The sequence below is a fragment of the Sceloporus occidentalis genome, unplaced genomic scaffold (genome assembly GCF_023333645.1).
Source record: "Sceloporus occidentalis isolate IW3139 unplaced genomic scaffold, rSceOcc1.0.p SCAF_12, whole genome shotgun sequence".
NCBI lineage: Eukaryota > Metazoa > Chordata > Lepidosauria > Squamata > Phrynosomatidae > Sceloporus > Sceloporus occidentalis.
This window is the reverse complement of record NW_028316992.1, coordinates 9,012,440-9,024,833: the sequence shown is the minus strand read 5'-3', so window position 1 is coordinate 9,024,833 and position 12,394 is coordinate 9,012,440. Positions and strand designations below refer to the sequence as shown.

Below are 12,394 nucleotides of genomic sequence, written 5' to 3'. Positions count from 1 at the left end.
TCTTAATCTTGTAAAGGTTGTATTTCTTTGGGACATCCTATCACAAGAGAAAGTCGAGGATACTGTGCTAGATTGTTTTTGATAGTAATTAATTATATTTTTAAAATTAAGTAAATGCTTAGTTATTAATTATGGATGTTTTGTTATTGTCAGATTATATTTAGGAATTTTTTAAAAATTTAAATAATCAGTTGAACTCTAGTTTTCACTTCTTATAAATTCAGTGGAAGTACTCAAGAGTAATAAGCAACAATCTGAGTAAATCTTCTGACTATTTGATAATTACATGCCTTTCCTAGAAAGGACCTTTTTGCTCCATCACTACTTCCCTTGTATTGAGCAGTAACACTTTTTCACAGGGCATTTTGGAATGGCCAAATTAATTGTTTCTTTCAAACTGTTGCTGCTGATATTTATCATATCTGTGTTTTGGACTATGTTTTATAGTTTTGAAATATTTTTATGAGCATATTAAGCTCCTTAGGTGACATCTGTGTCAGAAAAACAGATACAGTATTTGAATATGTCCCAAATAAATATGTTCCATTGCTCATTAATCACTTCTGCACATACGTCTGTATTTATAAGGAATATTTTGTCTCTTTATGATTTAGTTCGTTTAAGGAGGAAATCAAGACGACGTTCACAGTGGGGCAAAGGCATTATTAAAAAGAGAAAAGTGAATAATTTAAAAAAAGATGATGATGATGCCAAGTTTGCAGATGATGAAAATCAAGGAGAGGACAACAAACTGATGGAGAATGGGGAACTTGAGGGAAGTACAGACTGCATTGAGGAGAATGGGGAGGAAACAGGAGACCTCTTTCTGACAAATGATGAATCATCTTGTGATATCATGGATATACATGGAGAACAAAGACTTAACAATGGGACAGTGGGGAAAGAAAATAGTATCCCATCCACAGAAGAAAGTTCAAATGAGTCCCTACTGGTAAATACTAAGATAGATATGAATGTAGGAAAGGAATCTAAGGAGGAATCACTATTCAAGAGAGACTGTTTAAATGGTGAGGCCTCTGGTACGATGCCTATTCCTACATGTCAGTATGGCAAATGTGAATCGTCGAATGCTGTATCACCTTCTGGCATTACTGACACATCTACTCTGAGACAAACTGCAACCACAGATGATTACCAAAAAGAAAACCCAGAAGCTTCAAGTGATAGTCAAGAAGTAGAACAGATAAAACATCCTGGCAGTGAAGCACCACATTGCAGCAATAATGAGAAAAAACCACAAGGCACAGATGTTGAGACTAAAGAAACTGAATCAGATAAAGAAGGTATGGAAAATAAATATCCCATGCACCCTATCTTCAGGCCTGATAACATAGTAAAAAGTCCATTCTCAAAAGTAGTTGATTCCCATTTTGCCAGGTAAGTATAGCTGTCCCTCTGTAAGCATGGATTCTGCATCCACAGATCCAACCATCCACAGCTTGAAAATATTTTCCCACCCTGAAAAACCAGTCCCAAAAGCAAGCCTTAATTTTTCCGTTTTATATAAGGGACACCATTTTACTACCCCATTGTATATAGTGGTACTTGAACTTCCATGGATTTTGGTACCTGCAGGGGTCTTGAAACCAAACCCCAGTGTGGATACCAAGAGCTCACTATAAATCTATGGAGAAAAAGTGATTTGAACTAAGTTCAGGTAATTATGTGATACAAAGAAGTGAGATCCAGCATATTACAATAGAAGTCAGGAGTTGGGGTGTGAGTGTGAGTGTGTGGACAGTGAGTATGATCCTGAATAACCAAATTGTGTAATAAAACCTCAAGAGAGTCCAATCAGATAGTAAATTATGGCCAAAAATGTGAATGTCTGGAGAGAATATTTTACTAGTTTTATTTGGAAATTTGATTATGTCTCATGGATGGGAGTGGAAAGGGGAGTTGGGGGAAAACAAAACAACCCACAAGAGTCACCAGTTGCTCAGCCTTCTTCTAGATTGTCCTAGTTCTCTGACAAAGGTGATGGCAAGACAGGAAGGGTGATGAAAGTGAGGGTGAATAATATGGGTGCTCAAAGGGTTTGCCAAAACATCCTGCTAAATAGATTAAAAACAGCTATTTAAATTTATTAGGTTGGATTTGAAGTCTGCCTTCCATTGATGGAAGTGATCTGCTGACAGGTGTAGCCACCTTGGTTTGGGAAGGGGATTCACTTTCTCTTTGTATTATAGCCCACTGTATTTAGTGGGGTCACTCAATCCTCTGTATGGAACATGGGGCGGTGGAGACGGCAAGGAAACCCCCATTCATAGAATCATAGAGTTGGAAGAGACCGCAAGGGCCATCCAGTCCAACCTCCTGCCATGCATTACTGTACCTCAAATACTTGCCCCTAAATCTGGATCAAACCTTGCATATTTCTATTACTTTTTAAAAAGAGGACATTTCTTTTAGAGGTTTTGAATTTGCTTTTGCTTTTTATTTGAGATGTGTTTAGCTCTGTTCTCCTGAAAGAAGGTATTTGTGATTTTACAAATCATTTTTAGACAACTAGGAAGTTAACACTGTTTAACACCAGCTCCTGATTTTTACCCTTGCTTCCTGACTTGCAGGTACATTTAAAAATAAGAAACTTCGTAAGGTTGCTTTGGCCCAGGTTCCAGAGGAACAAGATCCTGTACCCCCTGTTGTTGTTGACCACGACAGATTAATGGTAGGGATGGTGGGAAATAATGTATTAAACCAGAAAAATAATATTTTGTTTCTTGTTATTTGTCCCCCTCAAATAATTTTGAATTGTATAAAATTAAAATGTTCGCAATTTATATTTGCAGTCTGTCATATTGACTTCACTTACTAAAATCTGGACCAAATTATGAGTACTTTAGTGCTCTAAAAGCAGTGGAACTCAAACTTCTTACCCTTGGGACTCCCCTTTGCATCTACATGCAAATGTTATGGACACCCCCCTCATTTTATGTAGGATATGAATAAAAATATTTCATTTATTTAGTGTGCATATTTTCATTCACTCATGGATATTCATATTTTAGCTTTTTATTAGGAAATATCATTCACATTAGAATAGTTTTATTTACATAAATTCACGATTTAACTGAACATGTGTAAATTTTATACATAAAAAGTTTGGGAAGAGGAGGGATAAGGGATAAGATGCCCTCCAAGTCTTGCATCTTCCTTGAACAACTCTTGTGCCTCCCCTGGGGGTCCTGCCCCACAGTTTGAAAACCACTGAGTAAAAGAGTTTAAAGATAAATTTGTTACCTAGGTATTCACTCCTGCCCTTCCCTCCCACAATTCACATAGTGAAATGCAGCTCAGCCCTAGTTTGGAATCTAAAGGACATTTACTCCCACCATTAGACATCTGATATTCAGGTGGTACTCTTGTAGGGTGTGTTCTACACAGCTTCATTTGCAGTTCTAAAAAAGCAGATTTCCTGATGCCAGTGATGTTGTCACACGGCCATGTGGTTGTGTGACAATATAACTGGGGCAAATATGCTTAAGTGTGACAGTGTTGACCTCGTTTTGAAATAGTTTCATTTACTCTATGGTGTGATGCATACTTAGGCCTGTTACAGACAGGCCAAAATAAAGCTGCTTCGAGTCACTTTAGAGGTATGGTATTTCAATGATGCATGCATCCTAAGAGTCCAAAAGCCGCACCAAAGCCACGCTCCAGTCCTAAGGACTGGAGTGCAGCTTTGGTGCAGCTTCCAGACTCTTAGGACTCATGTATCATTGAAATACCATACCTCCAAAGTGACTCGAAGCAGCTTTATTTTGGCCTGTCTGTAACAGGCCCTAGTCTGCCAAAAAGTTGTCATTGGCGTGAGATAGACCACCAAAAACGGCTGCCTGCTGGCGCCTGTTTTTCCACCGGAGGGAAGCTGCAGCTGCTGGTGGAAAAACAACCTGCAAAAACAGGCTCTTTTTGCGCCGCCATTGTGACGCCCGAGTGGCACATTCGTGATGTCACAAGTGCGGTGCGACATGCAGACGCTATGCATCTATCACGTAACAATGGTGGCTCCCGTGTACACAGGGCACCGCCATTGTTACAGCGCCACGCCATACTAGGGTTAGGGACCATGCGGTTGCTGCGTGTTCCCTTAACCCTAGTATGCCACCAGCTTGACGCATTTGGCGCTTCTGTACTGTGCCATTATTACTACGAAGGAGGACTATTTTAAAACAAAAAGCTGGTAGAAGAAATGCACTTAATTTGGGTTCCAAACAGCAGCAGGCTAGTGCAAAAAAAGCTTTTGGGTCCCCAGAACTCCTTTTGTGCCTTGAAAACTGCTCACCTCTGAATACATGGCACAGCTCCATTCCAGATATGTTTCTCTTTGTCAGTGTACTGATATTTTCCATCATATGAATGCATTTGATTTCACAAGAGTAGTGATTGTACCTGCTGAGTAAAAAAATGATCTTCCCCATCAATATGAAATTTACATAGCATTACTTATTAGATTAAACCATACATGTGTTGCAAGCTCTCAAGAAAAGCATGTCAATTCCATGTTCTCTCTAGTACTTAGCTGTGAAGAGGGTGTAAATAAAGGTTTAATAATAATTTGGCTTCTAATTATTGTAGCCCATTTACTGTTTGAAAGCAAAGTGTGAATTAGATTTCCTTCACACTTCATCCTGAATTTATGCCAACTTCTGCTTACAGCATTTACTAGATTTGTTGGTTAAGAAGAGTGATAACCTGACTGTAGATCAGCTTGAGAGGCTCTACTCACTCCTTAATCAGTGCATCTACCGGCATCGTAAAGATTACGACAAGACACAGCTTGTAGAGGTAACTTTACATAACATTTGTGATTTTTGTAATGCAGTTCTTCAATGACACTTCCTTTAGGCCCACCTCGGTGGCTACTCCCAGGTGATGGAGGCCTTTGCCAAGGCAAACCCAGTTGCTTCACTTGCTGGTGACTTTCTGCCTTTGACTTAGAAACTGTTTTTATGGATATTTCGTATTGGATTTTATTTTCACATTCATTTTTATTACGTTTCTTTGATTTTGATTGCTATTTTATTGTGTTGTAATATATTACTGGTGGTAGCTGCCTGTTTGAATGCTTGGGATTGTGGAATACAAACTAATAAACAAATAGCTACCAGAATCTTATTTGAGTTTCTTCTAGTTGTTGTTGATTAGCACTATTGTGGAGAAGTGATAAAATAAGCAACATAAGTTGAGTTATATCCTACCTTTCTCTCAAACCTGGATGGGAGGTGGTTCACAAGAAAGATAGAAATTAAAAAACCTCACAATTCAATCTAAATCCAGTTATTATAGTCCTGATTATGTTTCAAATCCTTGAATCAATTGCTGAATGATAAATGAACACTTACACAAATCCCATTGATTCAGTGGATCTACTCTACATAGACTTACAGTTGGGTTTAGTCCTAAACTGATGTGATTCAGTCAGTGAAGCTCAATTTAAGGCAGGCCAAATTTATTTCTGTCAATGTGAGTGAGGGCTAGATTGGCTTTAATTAGAATAAAGATTAATTGGTTTGTAACTGAAAGTGCCATAAACCCTTTTTGTAATGGTATCCTGCAAAGAGAATCTGTGTCTTATAAATACATTTCTGATACTTCTGTACAGCAGCAGTGGTATTTTTGTTTTTAACTGTTACAACTATTATTATAGTCATATTGCTTTATAGTTATAAAAATATTCTGTCTTCTTTTAGGAGATGGAAAGAACAGTTCATATGTTTGAAACATTCCTGTGAACTCTCCAAGACGTACGGGTTTATCTTTTCATAAGCTGCTCATGGAAGAGCAGTCTTCTGAGCCATTCGATTTCCAGTTGCACCAAGTATGTGCAGAGCCTTGGTCTTAACATGCTCGCTCTTTGTCTCATTTTCTGTTATGAATTTGGTGCTATTGTCTCAGGTACCTGAAACCAGCCAGCCTACAAGAACCAAACAGAACTTCATAATATTTGTATCTTGATATAAATAAAGAATATAATGCCACAACTTGGAGATTTTGGTGCTACAGAAACTGCTCTCATTTCTGCTGTCTACATGCATTATCTTACGAGAAGCTTCAGGCAAAATGGAGCAGGCTAACAAAACACCCACAAACTGGATAGAGCAGATGTAACTGATTGTTTTGTAAGTGGGCAACTTCTAAAAAAATATTTTTCCCTTTTCCTTTATTCTCTGAGGTGAAGGACAGAAGCCTGTTTTTAAAGCTGGCAGTGAAGAATTGTGGTAAAAATGAATTACTTTGGTATACAATAATGTGAAGTTGAGGCTCTCTGGAGCTGCCTTCAATGTGCCTTTATAGTCAGTGGAGGGAGAAGGAGGAGGAGTAAGAGGAGGAGAAGGCTCTTAAAATGATTGGGATTGTAGCCAATGACAGAATTAGTTATTTTCAAAAGCCTGTGTTCCCAAAGAACAGTTTCAGGTTCTCATATTGTCAGATGGCAGCCAGTGCTATGTTTTAACATGTATATGTTGCTCTCCAGAAATCAAAATTATGGAAATAATGTCAAATGCATTTATTCCAAAAGTATATTAGTTTTTCAAACAAACTGTGCTGTGAAAGTTTCACAGTGGATATATAAGGTGGCTGTAGTTGTGTTTTTTGTTTTTATTTGAAATGTTCCATTGTAATCCTTCAGAGTTCTTAAAAACAGGTTTCTTTCTGAACTTCCGTTATTTTGGAAAGACTTGCTGGGTGGCCATATTCAGAAGAGACAGTTTTGTCCTCTAAATTTGTTTTACTGATTGTAAGAATTAGACCAAGCTTATTCAGTACAATCCATATTGAACAGTGTTAATTAGAAGATCATTTAATGGCCTTTCATTTAGTTTATTTTGGGATGTCAGAATTGGCCTGTAAAGATTGCTGTTTTCTTGGGCTGAATGATGTGACCAAGCTCCCAAACTCCTTCTTTTAATAATTAAGAGAAGGCTGACTTTAAGGCAGCAGGAATTCTCTTCTAGTGTCAGTATTTGGCAGCCTCTGACAAGTCAGACTTGTTGTAGGTCAACATGTAGAAGGTCAGGTGGATGGTTGAGCTCTTGGTATAAGTGTCACATGAAATAGTGTCCACTTATACCATGATCTGAAACTGCAGAAGTGTCTTTTCCAAAATGTGCAACTCAGTTTGTTTTGGTTTAATTGAGCAAAAACAGTTCTTGGAATACTGCAGAGATACTCCACTACCTCAGCTTTTTGTATTTTAGTTACCATCAGTGTTTACAGAAAGCTGCAATCTGTTTTGCTACCGTTTACATGCTGAAGTTAAGGTACGTGTCACGAGACGTGTAGCTTGTACTAGTAGGCCATTGCTGAAAATCAGGCTGTGGCTTTAGGCTACTGCAGTAATCCAATGTCCTTTTTTCTCTCCCCCCCCCCCAACCTTAGAGATTTTTTCTTCTTCTGGCCAAGCCTCTCTAGGCCCACCCCCAATGCCACTTTGTTAAGCTGTAATATGCATTTAGTCACACTATTCTAAACACAACTCCTGTAGAAATGCTGTATTTTTAGGTGGGAAAGTGCGATTAAAATGAAAGCATATTTTAAAACTTGTAGTTCATTCATTTTAGAAATTTGATTGTGGGGAATGTCTCACTTTTCTGTTAATATTTATTGCCATTTTTTTTCCTGTTGAGGATATTTTGCTGTCAAAACCCATTAGCATTTTGTATTTTGATGGAAAAAAATTGTTACAAAACTTTGAGATTTGATGAAATAAAATGTAGCAGATTTTTTGTAGCAAGTTTCTGGTAAAACAGTTTTTTGCAAGTCTCAGGTTCTTGCAGCATTTTTTAAAAATATATTCTAGTTCAGAGGTTCTTTTGTTCAAGTAGCAGCAGCACTTGTGAAAGGAAAAAAACTGCATACATTTTTAACAAATTTGTACAAATTTAAATCCTTTAAATATAGTTGTTAAATAATTTGAAGAGTATCTGAAATTCAAGTCCGGCATTAAAAATGCTTCCAAGTGGTCAGCTAAGGAGAGGAAAAAAAATCTCAGTAGTTTCTGAATGTTGAAAGAGAAAGTAAAGAACGGCCTCTAAATGTTATAGGATTTTCAAATAAATTAGCTTATATAAATGTGTTAGTGGGCAACATGAATAAAATGATATATTCACTCTTTTGGCTCCAGAACCATGTTAAAACATGTATTGCTTTACTTTACTAATAGCTTAGTGGTTGTAGAGTTAAACCTGTTAATCTCTTCCTGTTGTCAAGTTGTTTACTCTCTGTATTTTTGTTGTTATTATTTTTGCCACATTAAATTGGCAATAATCTGTACAAATCAATTCCTGTTTCTTGTTATGAATATTATTACCAATGAACTCCTGTGCAAGGCCTTATCCTAGGGCAAGATGGAGGTTAAATTTCTGTGGAGCTAATAATGAAACTGCTCTAAGACGACCACGGCTGTGGAGTTAATTGTGTTTGCAAGCTTGAATTTCACCTGTGATTAATTTATGTTTTGTGTCTTTGGTACTGTTACCTGAGTTTTCTCATATGCCAATTTATTTATTATAGGATTATGGGGGTCTTTCTTTGCTAATACCTGTCTTCCCATGCTTTTTTCTTTTCTTTTTTTTAAGTTGGGGTCATTTCTGGCTTTGTTTGATACTTTGAATGGCAGGTTCTGTAGCTGCTCACCATATTCTCCCCCTTTTTCATGTAAATTCAACATAGGCTTGAATTTGAGCTCATACCTGCTTTTTCTATATTGTATGTTGGTTTACTAGGCAATGGGGATGTCTTGTTGTTTGGTTTCATTCATGTGTGTCTACTTTTTGATTAAGTAAGCTTACTTCCTCAGCTATGATAAATTTGGGATTCTATCAGTTGTATTCAGAATTGTGTTTCACTTGATTTTTTTTTTCATCTTGACTTCATCCTGTGTTAGCCAAGTAAATTATTTAATTTTTTTTTTTTTGAAATTCTGGATATTTTGAACATTTTACTGTAATTTGTAATATAACTGCTGTGAAATACTTGAATAAAGATGACAAGTTAAAAAAAAACCTTGAGTTTCTAAATACTCTTTCCATTTTAATTAAATGCCAATGTTAGCACTTATTATTTTATGGCTAAACAATTGGGCAGTACCATTCATGTCTGCATTTTTCAGCAGGAGAAGATCCAACCTTAGAGCATGCGGAAAGTATTTAGTGGATGAAGACTGGAACGCTTTTGTAGATGTGCCGAAAGGCTTGGATGTGCTTAATGGGATTTTGAATTGTCACCTCCTTTTCCTTCCCTCCCCCCAATAAACTAGTTTTGAAACCTCTTTCACTTTCAGGAGTTGGATATGTTGCTAGAGGTTACCTTTTGAGATATACAGCTCCTAAACCCCCTCTGGCTTGCAAAATTAATCATGCTGTTCTCATGGGTCCCCAGGTTGTTGTGTATTAGCGGCTGAAATATTTCATAGAGAAAATCCTCTGTTGGGTGGAAGTGCAGAAATTGGGAATGAAATGTTGCCCTGTGGTTCAGTTACAGCAAAGAAGCTGTGTGCCAGTTGTACAAAGTGCCTGTCTCTTCCACTTTCTGCTATGTGAATATGGCACACACTCTTGTAATAGCATCCTCAGCCACTTAGTTGTCATGAGGCTAAAATTGCAGACATGGGAAAGAAAAACTTGAGTGCCCTGAAGGTAAGACAGCATAGAAACATCCTGTCTTATGTGGTATATATATATATATGACATGTGTAATAATTGCAGCAATAGCCTGGATGAGGAGTCTTGTTAATGTATAACTTACATTGGCATATAGCCTCTTAAGATGGGATGCATAGATAATGATGATTTTCCTGCAATGTGGAGAGGTAATCCTTCATGCTACAACCCTCACGCTTCACAGGCAGGATTTTTGATCTGTCAGTCATCCTTATCACTCTAAGAAGGAGAGCTAGTCCCACCTTCCCAGTTTCTTCCTGCCTCAGCTCAAACCGGGACAGGGCTTTTTGTGCTCTGGTGGCTTTGGCTTTGGGGATCAGTTTTCAAATAGAATTTCTCTGGTTTTGGGAAGGTCAGGAGATCTTTGTTTGTATTGTGCCATCCCACTGACCATGGTGACGGTTAGTCTCAGCTTAATTTTTTGCCCATTACTGGGACCAAACATCTCCTGATGCTTGGCTAGGCAGGTCTGTGAAGGAGTGTTATACCATCCATTTCATTCAAAAGGCTCCAAACTTCTTTCTTTAGTCTCACTGTCCCAGATCAACATATAAGTCCTCTCAGATGCTTTGAAATATGCATCTGCTTCAGATAAGGACCATAGAGCCAGGATAAATTTTTGTCCTTTTACTTTCTGTTCTTCTTGAGGATCAGTTTCTGAGAAGAATTTCTGCACTTTGTTGGTTAGGAGACTTATAGCTGTGCCCCCCAATGGGGATGGTCAGTCTCAGTTCCATAGAAATGGTTTGCAGTCCCACACTCTCCCTTGCTGAGGAGTTGATAGTTGATTGCATAATGTGGAAAGTGCTTTCGGGGCTTGGAAAGGAATGGATCATTCTACCCTTACTGGGAGACCATGATCTGGTTCTCTCACTCACTCACTCACTCACTCACTCACTCACTCACTCACTCACTCACTCATTCATTCTGTGGAGGCCCCTGGAGAATGTGCTGTTGGTTCACACTGCAGATCTGACTATGCTGGAGAGCTGTCAGGTGCTGTGGCAAAGGTGGCTCCGGCTTGTATTTGTTGCCTACTGAAGTGATGAAGAAATTGAAACTGCCTGTTATTGATGCTTAAGAGTATAGAAATTAAGAAACTTGGACAACCATTTGCGCAGGTCCCATGAGGCTCCTGCTCTTGCCACCGGAGCTGATTTGGTGACCTCCCTGTTTATGTGGGTTGCTTATTGGGCTAAGGACCTACAGTTCCAATAAGGGATAAATAAACTGGCTAAGGAAGAAGAGAAGCCCTTTGGGTTTTGAGCTCAGTCCTTATGAGGGTATAGACCTCACATTTTGACAGAAGGAATGTAGGTCTTTCAGATTATACTGGAGTTTTTTTAAAACAAACCTGACAACAGCAGTCCTCTGGGTTCAGAGATCGTTCCACTTTTTTCAGCAGAGTGGAAAGTCCAGTGAGTCTTTCCAACTTGGGGCAGATACTTGTGGGTGGCTTGCCTTTTGCACTTTATCCATTGCTGGGAGCATCTCTTGACACTTGAGTGTGCAGGCCTGTGAGAGACAGTTATACCATCAATTTCATTCAAATGCCCCAGACTTTTTTATCCAGTCATGCAGTCCCAGGTCTGCAGAAAAGCACTCTCAGGTGCTTTGGGCCATAGAACACCTGCTTCAGACAAAGGCTATAGAGCCAGTGCCTTCTCAGCAGAGGTTTTTTTTTACTTGATACTCAGAGCTCTTCTTGGTCTCAGAAAAAGTAAGGACTGGAAGGCTATACTGAACCTGTATTGCAGGGCCAATTGTTTTGCTCTCCAATGGAAGTTCTCCTTGGAAACTCTATGACTGATCCTGGAAGGAGTGAAAGAGAGGGATTATCTGGCATCCCTCAACCAGGAGGCATGTTTGTTTGTGAAGGTGTTTGTGACCTTGGTGGCACATCTGAAGCTGTGGTATGTGCATGTATACCAGTACTTTGATAAACTGTTGGTCTGTGCACCTTCTCTGGATAAAGACAAGCAAGTTGTGCAGGTCATAATTGATTGTCTGGAGTTTTACTGGTGAAAAACTCCAGTCCCTGGTCAGGAAAGCATTGGGGCACACATCATAGCAACTGATGGTGTTAACCCAGCTGTTGGGGTTGTTTAGACTTAGTTCTTTGGGCCAGGTTCCATGTGAGGTAACTGCAATATTTCCTTCTGCCCCATGTGGAGGAGATTGCACAAAAGTGTCAGCTGGATCTACGTCTCCTTCCTACAATGTGAGGTTTTCCCTACATTGGTGGCTTTCAGAGGTTTTGAGGAAGAATCCAAGAAGAATAGTTGTCACAACAGATTCTAGTTTGCGAGATGGGAGAAGTACACACTGCAGTGGCCAGATGGTGCAGGGCTTATGGTCCTCCCAGTAAGCTGCTGTTGGATGTTCAGGGCAATCACGTGTCTAGATAGGCAACATAACTACCAAAGCCACACAAGCAGGCAAAGGGGAACACAGTCACGGACACTGGTGTGAAAGAAGTCTCACTTGATGCAATGAAGGGAATTTACCTTCAGTCATTCAGAAGGGAGTGTCTGAAGGGCCAACTAAATGGTTATGCTCGTTGGTTAAGCAGAGAGAGCACTCCAGTGGTGGTTTCTCAGGATTTTGGGCAGAGGGAGCGTTGGCTTTTGATGATCTCATGATAACTTGGCCAAGGATATTGTGCTACTCCTTTTCTCCACTGGTGATATTGTCCAAGTTGTTGC

At 39.0% G+C, this 12,394-nt stretch overlaps 1 protein-coding gene across 2 annotated transcripts in view; it reads left to right on the top strand.

Moving 5' to 3' along the window:
• LOC149305236 (ATPase family AAA domain-containing protein 2B-like) overlaps positions 1–9,015 on the top strand; it is a 91,037-nt gene extending 82,022 nt beyond the window's left edge. For both annotated transcript variants that reach the window (XM_089478107.1, XM_089478106.1), the window contains exons 25-28: positions 615–1,304; positions 2,592–2,692; positions 4,684–4,812; positions 5,718–9,015. In XM_089478107.1, coding sequence (XP_089334233.1) covers positions 615–1,304; positions 2,592–2,692; positions 4,684–4,812; positions 5,718–5,759 — 962 coding nt within the window. In that variant the 3' untranslated portion in view covers positions 5,760–9,015. The remainder of the gene's footprint in view (positions 1–614; positions 1,305–2,591; positions 2,693–4,683; positions 4,813–5,717) is intronic.
• The last annotated feature ends 3,379 nt before the right edge of the window (positions 9,016–12,394 follow it).